Source organism: Penicillium psychrosexuale, assembly GCF_028828465.1.
Source record: "Penicillium psychrosexuale strain IBT 29551 chromosome Unknown utg000004l, whole genome shotgun sequence".
Classification (NCBI taxonomy): Eukaryota; Fungi; Ascomycota; class Eurotiomycetes; order Eurotiales; family Aspergillaceae; genus Penicillium; species Penicillium psychrosexuale.
In genome coordinates this window covers 5,596,727-5,612,195 of record NW_026643189.1, presented here as the reverse complement: position 1 = coordinate 5,612,195, position 15,469 = coordinate 5,596,727, and the positions used below count along the sequence as shown (strand labels likewise).

Sequence of the window (15,469 nt, the reverse complement as noted above, 5' to 3'; positions counted from 1 at the left end):
AACAACGAACGGCATCCATAGGAGGACAAAGGTTGGATATGGAGTATGGCACAAAGTCTGTGGGAGGAAAAAAAGTGTGACGAGAGCGGATCTGAAATGAACCAGACTTTGGAGGGAAAGAAAGAGAGAACGAAGGGGGGTGGAGTGCCCTAAGTTCCCAGGGCTGTAGCACTGGATCCGGAAAGCCCATAATGAGCCAAGGTAACCTGCATTAGCGCTGCGCTGACAGGGCGGGTTCCTTGTCCAAGAGCCACAACCACGTTGTACGGGGGGGCTATTTAGCGTACGCCCCCCCCGTCACCGCCAATCCCTGATCAAAGTCTTCAGCCCATGTCATTTGCAATATACAGGGAATGTGGGTTCTGAGATAAAGTGTGAATAATAGCAGATGGTCATAGCGATGGGGGGTTAAAAAAAAAAAGAGCCCACCCGCACAACCATGGATTGAATAATATATCGAGCAGATTGTAATAATACGAGTGCTCTGTACTATTGCGCAGGATTAATCAATCAAGTTTCGGGGTACTTGTCCCACGGGCCGCTCCGGCCTTCCCGCCGATCTATGCATGTGTGCCATCTGGCAAAAATACATCCTCGGCTGTTACAGTACAGTATTTGTCTACGTCTCGGGGGCACATATATCTTCTATATAGTGCGTTATTCTAGACATGACCTACTTGTCTTGGTTACTTAAATATTTATGATATGATTACATGGATACCTCATAAAAATAGGTACTTGTATACAGTGTTCGGTTTTCATAAATATAATACACTATCGGTAATACGGAGTAATACGACGTAAATGGAGTACCTCCCGATATAAGACAATCCTTTCAGGCCACGTTTTTCGAACCCAATCGACTGCATTGCCGTCCGCGTCTTTCCGTTCCCCACTCTCAGGCGTGGCATGTTCAGCTTTGTCCTTCTAGTATTAGCGTGCTCTCCGAAGACTTTCTAAGATCCACCCGGTCCAAAGCTGCTGGCCACTCGATGCTGTTTGTCCTAGAGACGCGCTAGCTGTCCTCCAAACTAGCCCATCCGACAGGGACTGAGCGCTGCTTGTCGAAATTGAACGCCCAACGCTAGGGGACCCATTCCGACCGGAGCCCTTTTTACAGGCTGCGACGTTCCATCGTAAAGTTTTTATTACAACATTTTTACATTATATAATATTTTTGTACTTTTTCTGGTTTCAACTTTGCATTTAGTGCAATCTTTTTCTATTTTCTTTTTTTTTTTTTTTTCTCGAAATTTCTAGGTTTTCGTCCCAATTCCAAGGTATAAAACCCCCTCCTTACCCACACGGGAGCGCGTCTATCAGCAAGGATGGAGACGGGTCGGGCACTAATAGACGCAGCCCGCATGTCCTTACGGTCACGGGAACACCATATGCACCAATATAGTAATGAGTAAAAGATTCACAGGGAGGGCAAGGTCTGTGCTGGGGATCTGACGTGGCGAGGGGTTTTTTTTTCTGCACTGAGCCGGAACAAGGCAGTGCTTTCAAAGTCGGTGTACAGCAAACTCGAACGTGCAGGTCGTGTGATGGGAGATGCCTGATGACTACCTGATCCTGGGAAAAGCATATGCGAGATCGGCAAGAAGTCATTATTAGCCGAGTCTTTGATCTTTCTTTGCTCTTCCTCTCTTGGGCTCAAGCAAGTTTGATATTTTTTTCTGTTATTCGTGTCATATTCGCATCTGATTGGTTCCCACCATCTATACCTCATCGGTCAACAGGTGAGCCATGCTCCTTAACTCTATTCGGGCGCTATTCGGGAGACAAAGCGAGTCAATCCCGCCTTGCTTTTTCTGGATGTGGTTCTCCGGAGCGTGCGTGAAGCTAGTGACCTATGGCATATTTAATTGATGCGCAGGTTAACTGCTTCGTATTTGCTTTTTCGAGTCCGGAGTCCATTTTGCTTCTTTAGGCTTGCTTTTGACTTTGCAAATCTGAAACCACCTAGGTGTTTCCGGCTAGATTGGATTTTGTATTGCATACAGATGCATTTAGGGTATCACCAATCTAACTCAACAGTAGGTGTCTCATAAAAATCGACCGACTCTCTCAAGGTTTTAAAGGTCGATCCGGCGTCTACCTTGATCCCTGGGTTTGAGTTAATTGGCTGTTCTAGGTCAATAAACATCATGCCTGTCGATAACAAGACAAATTGTGACATGTGATTACCTCTACCCTAAACGTTTAACCCCAAGTGTATAAATCTTGTCAGCCCTTGAGCAACAGAATATAATCCGAGAATTCAGATTCCGCGAAGGGTATTTAGGGAATGAATATAATATAATTAACATGTTTAACCCCCGAGATAGAGTATAGACCCATCATGGTCTTGAACCGCGAACTTCTAGCCCTAGATATTCCTTGGGAAGTCGAAATAACTTTGATATCTCGCAAGACTTTAGCATATTCCATTCTCTGTATATCTAGTGCCTTGCTTAAGGCCGCCACTCACAAGCTTTGTGTCCCAAGTGTTTATAAAATAATGTATCTACTTATTCTGTGGGCGAGGTTGCATATGTCCTTATATCGATCTCTCGAAGATCACTCCGTGCTGAAAGTGGGAATGCATCTTAGGTTTGATGCGTGAAGGTCCAGGACAATATACTGACAGACAGAACAGACCCCGGGATAAGAAATGCTCAACTATCTGCATCGTGGACAGCCGAGTATTGAGTTGATACATGACCACGACATACTAGACTGAGACCAGCGGACCCTGCCCGAAATGAACAGCATCGACCGAGAATCATAAATCCGCAGTGCATACTAAACACATACAGTATGCATTATTCCATACAACGAAACAGAACAATACCACCCAGTCAAAAAAAATTGGAGTCCATTCCAGACAAGGAAGGTGCTCATCTCAAAGCCCAAAATCGGGGACGGCGGAGTAGAACTATCCGGGCCCCAATCCACGTTGCCTGCAGGCCCAAGTTTAGTCTAGCGGGCATGCCCGACAACGGGCCGAACGCGGGCGCTTGCGGTGGCGATATCATGCGCGTCAACTGAGTGCTTCATTTAATTCGGAAAGTTGTGTCTTCTTTGGTTTGCATAACTATGTTGTACATTCGAAATTCGGTTGGGGAGGAGTGTAGATTGCAAAAAGGTTAAATTGTATATTGCACGCGAGGGGCTGCGAGGGGCTGCGAGGGGCTGCGCAGCCATTGGGTGCTGGCACGGCTAGCAGGATTGCGTCGAAGTGTCTAGAACTGCGTGTGTCACAGTAGTAATGTCTCAATTTGGAGCGTTGCCCGTGTACTATATAGTCTGCAGTGTGCAGCAGTGCGGCAGTGCAGCAACTAGAGGTGATATGACTGCAGAGCCAATGTTAGTTGCGTTATTTGGGCCCGCGCCAGTGTTCGGCCTGCAGTAGCAACCCAGGAAACGCGGCGGGGACTGACGAAAGAAGCCACGTGCAGGAGGCGTCAAGGTGGGGGATGGGATCCCGGTTTCACGTCGAGGAATTGCGAGAGACAAAAGACCCGAGCTAAGGCAGACGTTGAACGAGAAAAATAAAATGGAGAAATCTGACTTGTAACAAATACGAACAGCTCTTTATACCCCAACTTTCATACCACACACGCATGCCCCGAAGTAAGAGGCAAAGCGTACAACAGAACAGATTGACCTCTCTCCCCCTCCCGAGGTCCCGTCCAATGCCAAATAGGCGCGGGTGGTTCTCTCCAATCATGTCACTGATCAGGCATCACTACACTGTTGAGATACGTCACCTGTTCGAGAAACGAGAAGCGGTCAGCGGTCAGCAATACAGATTATCCAACATAAAGGTTATTGTCCCAACAGCCTTCCGATCCTGTCAAAGCGGGAAGGGGAGAAAAGGAAAAAAGGAAAAAGAAAAAAGAAAAAATAAGGAAAAAAAGAAAAAAGGAAAAAGGAAACCCATCGTGACACCAGCGCTGGTTCGGGTGGATAAAAGGGACGGCTAACACCGCCAAAGTGGCTAGCTTAGAAGTGAAAACAGACTAGTCAAGAGGGGGCAAAACCGGCGGGAAAGGGAAATCGGGAATCGATAGATTGGAACAGGGCTTACGAAAGGCTCCATGACCCCAACCAGAGTAGCAATCATCTCTTGGGCATTGTCTCCAGTGAGCTCATCGTCCGCAATAGGCTTGCCAATAGTGAAACTGCGTAGTCGAAGTAATTTGATGTTCTTGTTGTCTGCCTCGTAACCCTAGAAGGTGTGTCAGCAAGGGCCCTTCCAAGGTTCCAAAGATGAATCAGACGTGGAGCCTGGCGCGAGAGTGAACCATGGAACCAAAGTCGACGGCGTGAGAACAAATCCCATTCCAGCAAGTGCGATTCCCCATTGAGCGCAAACTGCCAACCTTGGAAATTGCGTTCCGGGAGTGAAAATTGGCCTAAAACACGGGTTGGCCTTTCCCGTAACCCCCGTGCGCGTGTCTTCCACATCTCCCGAGGTCTCGCGTTTGATGGTTCGGAGCACATGAAGCACTCGGGACACCTGAAACTCTTAAATTCTCTCGAATCCTCGGGTTCCTTCCATCTCTGGGGTAGCCGGGGTCACGTCCAGCAGCCCGACCACGGCATCGCTTGGTCAACCGCAAAGAACTGGTCTCTATGATCTCATCAGACCGTTGCTATCAAGGCCAGGAAGATGGTACTGGTCGATGAAGACGGGAATGAATTCCGTTTCAAGGACCAATCCCGGTCGGACGATGGACGCAACCTCGATAGCGAACCTTGTGCCCCCTGCCTTCAAGACCTCCGCGTCCCAGCCATAAATAATAAACAAACCGCTGACAATGAAACCGAAGCACAAGATGATGGGAAGGAGTAAAGTCTGCCTCAAGGGACACCATACTTCACATTGGGGTGAGGGGGGAATAGACAACAGAAAACTTCTCACCTTGGGCTTCGTCTTCAGAGCAGACTCCCTATTGTGATGCGTAAAAGCATCCACAATCGCATCGTCATCGTCGGACGCTCCCTTCAGAAACTCACGACGCATCTCCGGCGCGCGGAGTACCTCCTTCAAGCCACCCGAGTTCTCGTCGATGTCCTCTCGCAGCAGTGCAAGTGGCTCGGCCTCGGGGTTCCACAGCCCGCAGCCTATACACAGCGTGGGATTAGTCTCAATGGACGAAGATCACAAAGGAAGCCAGGATAGCGATGGCGACAGTGGAAACCAGCCGGAGGACAACCTACCAACAAAACAAGAGTTTGGCTGGAAGTGGACATAGTATGCTGCGTACGGGCCTTTCTTGCCAGTCCGAGACCTGCCCTATATTCAGTGACTTGGCTTTCCAAGAAATTCATTGAACATTGAAACTTACCAGGCAGCAGAGAAATGCGTCTATACATTTTGAATCAGCACAAGCACTGCTAACGAGCCCACAGTACCACGCACCCCGCCACATACGCACGCATGCGACAGGCACAGCGACAGGGACTTGGAGGGGAAGATAGCTTACCTTGTATGGAAGTGGATTCTTGCTGAAGCGAACATCCCTGTGGATGCGGAATACCTAGGGCAAAAGTTTATGAGTGCCGCGCACAGGTAAAGACAGGAGTATTCGCAAGCCTACCAGGTCCTTCACAGGAAGTTCAGGGACGGTAGCATCCACCTCTGCAATCTTTGGCGTGAGGGACTCAACAAATGTCTCAAAGTCCTTCTTTGCCGCTCGGTAATCCGGATCATGCGCTACACACCTCAGCCAGCAACTCGATAACCGGGGTATATGCGCGCTTCTCACCCTTTAGCCATTGGCGGTCATTGTTACTAGCTAGATCGATCAAGAAAAGCCTAGTATTGGGATGTAAGGTCTCATCCTGGTATGGGGTGTTCCCCGCATCTCGGGCCTTGGGCTTTGCGATGATAACTTCTTGCCCGGGCTCCAGGCCCGCTCTGACGCCCTCGCGCCAGAGCTCCTTGCCCTTCATAGGGTCGCTTCCGCTGCTGGTACTCTGTCGTTGCTTCCCCCTCGCGCTGAGTTTCTTCTTCGCGTCCTCGTCTGTGTCGGAGAGTTGGTCCGGCTCCGCATCCTCGGCGGGGGCTTCCTCCTCTGCTTCCTCGTACACGGAGCCAGAAGACTCCTCCGCAGAGACATCGGACTCCAACTCCGGCTCGTCGGGGTCTTCTCGCTCGAAGTACTTGCTCTTCCTGGTCGTAGACTTTGCCTGGCTGAGAGACAGGTCGACGTTTGACTTGACCCGTTTGACCCCCGGTTCGGCGGCGGACAGTCTGGCTGAAGCGCGTCGCTTTGACGCCGTAGGCGCTTCAGGCGACGCCAGATCAGGCCGAGATGACCGTCGTGGCATACTTAGATAAATTCAATGAAAACGTTCAAACTCGGTAGAGTCTTTGTCCACCCTTTCTTCTCTATAAACTGAGGAGTTGGAACTCTGGTTTCGTGTTTGGAAATCAAGAAAAGCAAGAAAAGAAGCAAAATACTGTAGATGAAAGAATAAAAGGATAAGAATAAAACCAGAAGGGTCCCACAGGCCTTAAAAACCGGCTGTAATAAACATTCTCCGCTTTTAGTCCCTTACTGTTTTTTATTTTTTTCCTCCGTTTTCCCCCCCTCAAGACGTATCGTTTGTACTTTCAGAGACATCAATGTTAGTTGTTGAGAAGTGATGTGTAGAAATTCAGATTTGTTGGAAATGCCTTATTGTCTATGATTATATATTCCGATCTCAGCTGGAGGAACTGATCGGGGATGAGACTGCGATATCGGTGATGGTTTTGGGCTGGCTACTTGTAGTTGTGCCTAACATATTGCTGTCTTTATAGGGGGTGCACAAGGTCATTGACTTCACTAAGAGCTCTCAGTATGTCCCAATCTAGGCCCTTGACTAAGTGGCAGTTGTACTCCCACGCCTAGTCCCCTTTATTTTAGCTGTCTTCGTCTGTCGCTCTGACCATATTGTAGCCGGTGCTCGTTTGGTCTTTATTAAGGATCGATGGCTCGCAGTGGTAATAATGAGAATTCGGTTGATAGTAGCTGAGGTAATCCCTCAGCTTGGTCACAATTACCTCTTTTAGGAACCGACAAGTGTTGGTAGCTGTGTCGACTTTGCTGAGTGATCGGAGGTTCTTGTCTGATTCTGGTAAGTCCATAGATAGTTGCAACATCAAGATTAAGAGACAGAAGGTTAGTTAGGACCACAATAACACAGAAAGAACATTGAAGACACTGATGTGCTCAAAGCGAGACAGCAAGTAGGAAATCAGAACTAGTAAAGTACTGACCTACTTCAGCAATTGCCCGGAATCAAAGAGGTGATGTTGCAAGATCGGTCTGGTCAACCTAATCTTAGTCTTCCTAATGTTCCAATGTTGATCTCAGCCTTCTATTGGCTGTCAGCTGTCCTACTATATGCATGTTACCGCAGAGCCTACAAACAAGCAAAAACAACGCCCGCCTAGAGAACAACAACACAAGAAAAAGCAAAGGAGAGAATTCAATGTAAATGAGATCTAGCTAGTCAACTAACTGAAAAGTGACATCAAGGCTAGAAAAACATGAACCTCAAATGAGTTTCCTCGAGGGAGACCTCACAAACCGGCCAAACACATCCCGAAGGCAGCAGCCGTGAGTGGGAGATCTCGCGGGAGGAAAAGGCGAGACAAAGGAAAAGCAAGAAAATGGCGAACGCGCCAGGGAGACAAGGGTTTTTTGAATAAAGCTGGTGGACGTCTCCATACATCACACGCAGGAAAGAACCGAGAAAGGGAAAAACCAGAAACACAAGACCATTACCATTCCGATGAACCAACACTCCTCAAGCGAGAAGTACTGGTTCAGAGTATCCACCGCGTGCGGCGATTACTTCTTTGCAAATCGAGCACCGCGGCCACCAGCTCGGAACTCATCAAACACCTGGCGATCAATGTTCGACAGACGAGTAGCGTCGGAGCGAGACCGGTGGCTGCTAGGACCAAGCGAAGGAACTGGACCGAAAGGATCAGAGGACGACCGAACGTTCTGCGCAGTCGCATGCGGAGCACGGTAGATAGGCCGGATATCACCCTGGTTCTGAGTCGAGCCACCCGCAGTTGCCTCCTGAAGTTGAGGCATACGCCAGCTAACCGACTGTTTGCGGGATTTGGCTGAATCGGGTCGTTGGTGCGGCGGAACGTAAGCGGGGGCCGATGCGCGAGGCCGATGAGTCGGGGTGTTCGGCAGATATTGGGCAGAATCAAGTTGCTGAGAGCTTTCACGAAAGCTACCAGGGATATTCCAGTTGTTGGTTAACTCAAGGAGGCTGCTAGACATATTTCTGGTGGACGAAACAGTCGAGCTCCCCCGAGAAGCACGGCCGGAATTCACGGAGCCACTGTGGGAAACTGAAATCGTGCGCTGGCTGTCAACTGAGGCGAGACTGTGGGTTGGCGATGAGCCAGGAGCAGTGCCAATAGTTGAGATGCTTGAGTTTCTCCTGTGAAGTTGCTGGTATCCAGTGATGACGAACTTCCGCAGAACACTGGCTTCGTAGATGATTGCATCCTTGAAGATCTTGCTACGGGCAACATCATCATCCCACTCAAACCAGAACCTTCCGAAGATTCGTTCGATCTCAGGGTGAGTGTGTTGGTTGAGAAGACCGTCGTTCTCGGTGCGCAGAACCGAACCGTTGGACATGACATAGGAATAAAACTATATCGGTTGAAGAATGAATTAGTAATTTCTCAAAAGAAGACAACATCTCAGCCATATTACGTACCTGAATAGCAGCAGAATGGTGTCCAGGAATGTAGGTCAGAGTATCGAATGGGAAGTAAAGGCACCAATTATGGTCCAATGACCCAATTCTTCTCTTATCCTTCGACCACCAAGCAAAACAATATTTCATGCGAGGATTAAAGGCAGGGCAGCTGATCCCTGCATTAACCAACTCACTGAGAAGGCGGATATCCAAGCCCACTGTGTTTGCCTTTTGCATACGTTCCACTAGAGTCTTGATCAAAGTAACAAGAGTTTTGAAAAGTGCATTGCGGTGATGCACGGTGTAAAGATGAGTTGCATGCCATGGGAACTACATCCGAAGACAAAGAATGTAAGTATGACATAGAAGGGCAAACAGAGAGGTATGGACAATGATTAACTTACCTTCCAGATAGTGGTAATGAACGATTCGTAACAACGCTGAGGGACCTTGCTAGCAAATGCACTCTGCAATTTGTTAAGGTTAGTAACATGAAAAAAACGAAGAATTCAAAAGGAAAAGTAGACGTACACGGTGAGGTTGCTCTGCATGCCGAGTGAGGCAAAACAGCTCCTCGTCGGTGAGAAAGCCATCAAAACCGGTGGACCAACTATCTTTGTTGACAAGCTGAACAGGATTCCCATCCTCCCATGAAATGCACTTCGCCCGGGGAAAAGCAGCCTTGAGAAGCTTGGCTGGGGTGCTGAGTTCTATGTCGACATGACGGCTACCCATACGTGGGGTGCTGCCAGCATCATAGGCACGATTGATCCGGTCGACAGTTTCTTCGGCATCCTTTCTTGTTGGGAATTCAACATAGCAGTCCATGGTCTTTCCAGTGGACCGTTCCATAATAATATGGATGGGGCATCCTTGAGAGGATGGAAGCAGGTTCGCACTACGTCCAAGGAATGAGGCCACCTCCTGGCGAGTCACAGTGTACGGAATCTAAGTATCATAATTGTTAGTACTGGAATGTTAAACAAAGCAGAAGAACGTGGTGGAAACTCACGTTAGAAATCACCACAACACCATTGCGAGAAGGTGGACGCATCTCGACGGTGCTACCAAATGGAATGGATGCTTGCTGGAGGAGTTCTTCGATTGAGAAGTTTTCAAGACGCTCGAAATCCCCAAAATTGGGGGTCCCACCCTGGTCGAATGGCCAGCCCATGTTGATGGCGTTGGATGGACCAAAGTTGGGTTTGCAGACGTTTGCTGTAGTAGAGACCGTTGTCAGTGAGGCTCAAACAGTTTCACTGATGATGGTATAGCAGGTCGACCGATCACGACGAAGGGAGTTAGAAGATGCTTACTGGGTTGGAACTGACCAGAAAGGTCAATAGGATTGTGGTGAGATACAGTCTCAAAAGGATACCGACGAGATTGGGACTGAAGACTGAGAGGAGAATAGGCTTGGGGCACGAATTCAAAGGGCCTGGGATGGAATCCAGGCTCAAACTCAAGACGGCGGTTTGGAGGGGGACGAATAGTGGAAGAGGAAGATGAACTTCGGTAAGAAGAGGATGGGGTCGAAGGAAGGGAAGGATGGGATAGGAGGGGAGAAACCTGAGCGGTAGACTGGGCAGGAACCTCTGCAAGAGCCTGAGCAGAAAGTTGAGTGAGAGCTGGGGTGCAATCAGAGCGCGATTTCTTGAGAGAAGAACAATCATCGACAATTCCAGGTGAGTGTTTGCGACTCTCAGAGACAGGCGTAGTCACAGTCGGTGACTCTGGGCGTGAGTTCTCATTGAGAGACATTAGATCAACATTAGCTGCTAGGATACTTATACTCGCAGGCCAATCCTCAAATTTGGGCATATGCCCATGTTGTTCACTCATGTTTTAGGGCTGTCTGGGAAGATAGTGCGTGGAAACAGTGCGTGGAAACAGAAATATTTACGAGAGAGAGTGCGTGTTGATAAGAATGAACTATTTATATGCGTGGAATTAGGCTACACCACGCGTTTACGAGTTCGTACCTGTGCCGTGAGATATAAGACGGGATTCGATCTCACCTTTCTCACTGCCATGTGTGCTGTTTGAATATCGAGGCTTTAAGGTACGTATTTAAAGCGACGCACTCGTTTCTGTCCCTATCTACTAATTTCACGTACCTGATCCGCACCAACTGAAATTCCACGCCTTCCTTGTAGATAATCGCTTCTCTTGAAGATAAGTATTCTGCTACTTTTGCCAAAACACCGTTGGTCGCTGGTGTGATTTCTTCTTGTTTATTCGTTCAATACTATAAGCGCTATGTAGGTAATTTCCGTCTTGATTGGGAAGGAACAGGCCATACTAGAACAGTAGGCTAGTGAGGCACTATGCCGGTGGAAATGTGTTACAAAAAAACCCGACATCGATATAAAGTTCTCTCTTAATCAATGCAAGCCTATGCTATCTGTACAGGAGTAGAAAGTGGCAAACACAGGGCCATTCATTATTCGGAATCAACAAGGAAACGCTTGGCAATTTAATCGAACTGATTGATCGTCAGCAACTGGGTCAATGGTAGATTATTCCATAGAGACTTACCGGTGTCAGGAAAGACTCCGCAACAAAACGAGCACGGGCATTCAACTAGTGAGCTGTTAGTGACTTGCAAAGAACACGAAACATCCGTACACATACGAAGAGCTTCATCTCCGAAATCTCCTTGTCCACCTCCTCCATGAATTCGATCACGAAATCAATGAGCTTGTGGGTAAGCATTTTTTCCGTGTGGAAGTTCGTAATGAGGAAACTGATATCATATCCCTCCACTGGCTTCCGACGCAGAATGAAGAACGATTCCGCTCGCTGGGTGAGGAACCGAGTGAATTTGTGGACAAGAATGTGCTCGATCTCATCTGCCTGCTTGATTCTGATACTTATGCGAACAGAATTGTAGCTTGGCTCAATCTTCACCTTTTCATTTTCATTCCTGCTGATGTGCAACCTAGAAAGCCATCAATACGTTTGTCCGGTGCGACCTTGGATGAAATGACGGTCAGACGTACGGGTTTAGTAGGATCTCCGGCGAAGAATTTGCCTCAATCTCTGGGCAGTTGCTGGTGAAACCCAGTATATTAGCATATTCCATGTTTATCACTTGAAATAGGGGCAACTTACTGCCGCTCGGATGTCTGAGAAGCAAAATTGGAGATCGTAAGAGCTGCGGTAAGAGAGGACCGAACACTGGTAAATGAAGAGTGAGAAAGCCTCCGCTGAATATTTGTCAAGTGTCGAACTCACGCCTGTAGGTAGGGCCGGAGAGATTGACTCTGATAATCAATTAGTATAGAACGAGCCAGCTGATTTGAGCTGTACCCACCATGATGAGGGGGTGGCCACAAGGATGCAGTCGTGACGGGTGATGATGGTCGGGAGCTAGTTAACAAGGAATTGAAATTAGCCCGTTGTGAGGACCCTTCGACCTAAGGCAGTGAACGAGAAAGGCAGTTCTCTGGATAACAGGTTGTCTTAGGCAGAAGAGGAGTTGACGTCGGGGTGGGCGGTGATGATAGTGGTTGGGCGGTGAGAGACCCCCACGCTCCCTCGTCCCAGGTGTTTACCATTCGCCCCAGCAATCACAAGCTCTTTCAAGCTCTTTATCCTTCTCACATCATCTATATCTAAAACTTATTGAAAATGGCGGCTATACCGAGTATGTATGGACGTATTGGCAGTCCCTGGACCACTACTAACGGATCCACAGTTATTGTCAAACACGCCGGCAAGCGCCACGAAGTCGAGCTCGATCCTACGACGAACGGCGAAACACTCAAGTACCAACTCTTTTCCTTGACTGGTGTGGAACCCGACCGCCAAAAGGTTTTGGTCAAAGGTGGCCAGCTTAAAGATGACACACCCCTTTTGTCACTTAATGCGAAACCCGGGCAGGTGTTCATGATGATGGGCACCCCATCAGGAGGTCAAGGTTCCGCTGACCTTGGTCGGCCAAGGGAGACCGTCAAATTCCTAGAAGACATGACCGAGGCCGAGGTGGCACGACAGAAAGGTGCCAGACCTGCTGGTTTGCAGAACCTGGGGAACACATGCTACCTCAACTCTTCCCTACAAACCTTGCGGAGTGTCCCGGAGCTTCAGGATGAGCTCCTACGGTATCGGCCAAGTGGAGGATCTGGACAGTCGACTCTGTCAGACCTCAGCAGCTTTGGTATTGGTGGCCTTGGAGGTTCTCGGGATTTGGCCGCTTCTCTGCGAGATCTGTTCAAGCAAATGTCCGAGACCCAGGAGGGCATCCCTCCACTGATGTTCCTCAATGCTCTCCGAGCTGTCTTCCCTCAATTCGCCCAACGTGACCGAAATGGACAGGGATACTCCCAACAGGATGCCGAGGAGGCTTTCTCCCAGATCTTGAACCAGTTGCGGACTAAGTTGACCATCACCGAAGGCGAGGGAGAGTCTGCTACTACCACCTCATTTGTAGATAAATATCTCGCGGGCCAATTCGAATCTGTCACAGAGTGTGAGGATCCCGCTGCCAAGGAACTCGGCGAGCAACCGAGTCAAAGTTCTGAAGTTTTTTACAAACTTGATTGTCATATCGGAAAAGAAACGAACCACCTGCAGGATGGAATTTTGGCCGGCCTCGAAGAGGAAATCGAAAAGAACTCTCCTCTTTTGGAGCGCAATTCTATGTACAAAAAGCGTTCTCGCATCGCACGACTACCCAAGTACCTCACAGTCCATTTTGTCCGATTTTACTGGAAGCGTGAGACAAAAAAGAAGGCTAAGATCATGCGCAAAGTGACATTCCCTGCCGAGTTAGATGTTGTGGAGTTCTGTACCGAGGACCTCCGAAAGCAGCTCATCCCTATTCGTGACAAGGTTCGCGAGATCCGCAAGGAGGAGCTGGAAGTCGAACGTTCTCAGAAACGTCAAAGAGTTGCCGAAGAGCGTGCAGAGCGTCAGGCGAAAGAGACCAACCTGGGCGAAAATGTGGAGCCAATGCAGAAGAAGGCTGAGGAGACCAAGGCTAAGGTTAACGACAAGGACGGCGATAGCCAGATGGAAGAAACTTTCAAGACTGATGCCGAGTACGAAGCAGAAAAAGCGGAAGCTATCCTCGCTGCTAAGAAAGAGCTCCAAGAGCTTATCAAACAACAAGGTGCTGGAGATAGCGGAACCAATCAGTCTGGTCTGTATGAGCTTCGCGCCGTGATTACCCACCAGGGTGCTAGCGCCGACAGCGGTCACTACACGGCATACGTCAAGAAACAGGAGCAGGATGATCCTCAGACAGGCAGCAAGCGCCGCGAGGCAGACGACAAGTGGTGGTGGTTCAACGACGACACAGTGACTGAGGTGGAGGCGCAGAAGATCGAGACCCTCTCGGGTGGTGGTAAGTGAACCGCATTCTACATTTTAAAAGCCATTGCTAATGACATATCAGGGGAGTCACACTCTGCCCTCATTTGCCTCTACCGCGCGATTGAGCTGCCCAAATGCGAGTAAATGGGAAATGGGCTTGCCTTAGCATCTGTTCACATGGGAAAGAAATCTGCAACTGTTGCCTCTAGATGATAGAAACGATGAACATGAATGATGCTAGTCCCCACCGCCTTAGCTGTTACCAATTGATTGTCTTATGCCTTGCAATGATCTACATTTTGTATGTTGTAGTCCTAATGGATATCTAGATTTCTTCTAGTGACGACATATATGTTAATGACTAAGCAATGTACACGTGACATGGTTGAGCCTCGGCCCAAATTGTCTAAAAGCTCTAATTCTACAGGACTGGCAATGTAACCACCATGATACATTATCGCAGCATCCTCCAGTCGGCCCTTCGCCAGTCTTCAATACACACACGATTTCTTTGGAGACCGGTGGTCCGAAGCGTCAGCACCGCGGCACAACCAAATGCCTCCCGAGAACCATCGCGCTGGACGCGCCGCCTGGTCTATACCGGTATATTTGGAACGCTCGGCATCGGAGCAGGGAAATGGTTGGACAACAAAATCTCATCGCCATTGGATCCTGGGTCGTTAGAAGACCAAATGGAGATTCGGGAAATCCAGCGGGTATTCGACATTGGACTCCCGATTGTACAAGAGCTGCGTCGTAACCCCGATTACGTGGAAAAGAATGTTTACGAAAACTTCGCTGATAAGCACAAAACCCATCGGCTGACATCAGGCCCCTTGGCTGGCAGTAGGGGCTTGGGATTACAGGTTAGTCTCTCGTTTTCTCATTAGGTTCCTTACATGAATGCCGAACCTTTTGACTACCAAGCCTCGGGGTCCCGCTTTTTCTAACTGTCCCGCTTCTGACAGAAAGTTTTCTGGAATGACAAAGAGAAGAAAATCATTAGCGTGGTCTTCTTGGGACCAGGCCTTGAAGGCTGGCCAACCATGGTCCATGGAGGCGCGCTCGCCACTGTGATCGATGAGAACCTGGGGCGTGTAGCCATTCGGCATTTCCCATCGCGAACTGGTGTCACTGCCAACCTCGAGCTCAACTACCGGGCGCCGGTCTACTCGGACAATTTCTATACCCTGCATACCACCCTAGATCAGGAACGAAGCACAGACACCAAGGCATATGCCAAGTGTGAGGTCCGTGACATGGCAGGCCAACTATGTGTTGAAGCGACGGGGCTTTTCGTTGTCCCTAAGACACTCCAGCTAAACATGGTTGGGGAATATTTCTGAACCGTGGGAATATTGATATCTACGAATATGTGGCGGCCTTTTTCGATCGTGTGACTTCTTCGAAGCTTCGGCCGAGGGTTGTTATCAAC

General features: G+C 48.8%; 5 protein-coding genes across 5 annotated transcripts; 2 read left to right on the top strand and 3 right to left on the bottom strand.

The window, feature by feature from the left end:
• Positions 1-3,716: 3,716 nt before the first annotated feature.
• N7518_008028 (DUF2461 domain-containing protein) lies at positions 3,717-6,324 on the bottom strand (the record flags this gene model as incomplete). Its single annotated transcript, XM_057188955.1, has 9 exons — positions 3,717-3,755; positions 3,966-3,967; positions 4,009-4,216; positions 4,913-5,115; positions 5,212-5,282; positions 5,340-5,359; positions 5,430-5,531; positions 5,592-5,707; positions 5,760-6,324. The coding sequence occupies 9 exons, from the start codon at positions 6,322-6,324 to the stop codon at positions 3,717-3,719; spliced, it is 1,326 nt and encodes a 441-aa protein (XP_057040658.1).
• A 1,511-nt stretch (positions 6,325-7,835) lies between these two features.
• On the bottom strand, positions 7,836-10,557 carry N7518_008027 (uncharacterized protein; the record flags this gene model as incomplete). Its single annotated transcript, XM_057188954.1, has 6 exons — positions 7,836-8,666; positions 8,734-9,045; positions 9,120-9,182; positions 9,247-9,663; positions 9,728-9,933; positions 10,032-10,557. The coding sequence occupies 6 exons, from the start codon at positions 10,555-10,557 to the stop codon at positions 7,836-7,838; spliced, it is 2,355 nt and encodes a 784-aa protein (XP_057040657.1).
• Positions 10,558-11,146: 589 nt separating this feature from the next.
• N7518_008026 (actin-related protein 2/3 complex subunit 4 family protein) lies at positions 11,147-12,034 on the bottom strand (the record flags this gene model as incomplete). Its single annotated transcript, XM_057188953.1, has 7 exons — positions 11,147-11,200; positions 11,254-11,298; positions 11,350-11,656; positions 11,718-11,768; positions 11,830-11,895; positions 11,953-11,981; positions 12,032-12,034. 7 exons carry the CDS (start codon positions 12,032-12,034, stop codon positions 11,192-11,194), a joined length of 510 nt encoding a protein of 169 aa, XP_057040656.1. The 3' UTR covers positions 11,147-11,191.
• Positions 12,035-12,348: 314 nt separating this feature from the next.
• N7518_008025 (ubiquitin-specific protease UBP6) lies at positions 12,349-14,178 on the top strand (the record flags this gene model as incomplete). The annotated part of the gene is made up of 3 exons (XM_057188952.1): positions 12,349-12,364; positions 12,416-14,065; positions 14,117-14,178. 3 exons carry the CDS (start codon positions 12,349-12,351, stop codon positions 14,176-14,178), a joined length of 1,728 nt encoding a protein of 575 aa, XP_057040655.1.
• Positions 14,179-14,480: 302 nt separating this feature from the next.
• N7518_008024 (PaaI family thioesterase) lies at positions 14,481-15,380 on the top strand (the record flags this gene model as incomplete). The annotated part of the gene is made up of 2 exons (XM_057188951.1): positions 14,481-14,900; positions 15,003-15,380. The coding sequence occupies 2 exons, from the start codon at positions 14,481-14,483 to the stop codon at positions 15,378-15,380; spliced, it is 798 nt and encodes a 265-aa protein (XP_057040654.1).
• Between the last annotated feature and the right edge of the window lie 89 nt (positions 15,381-15,469).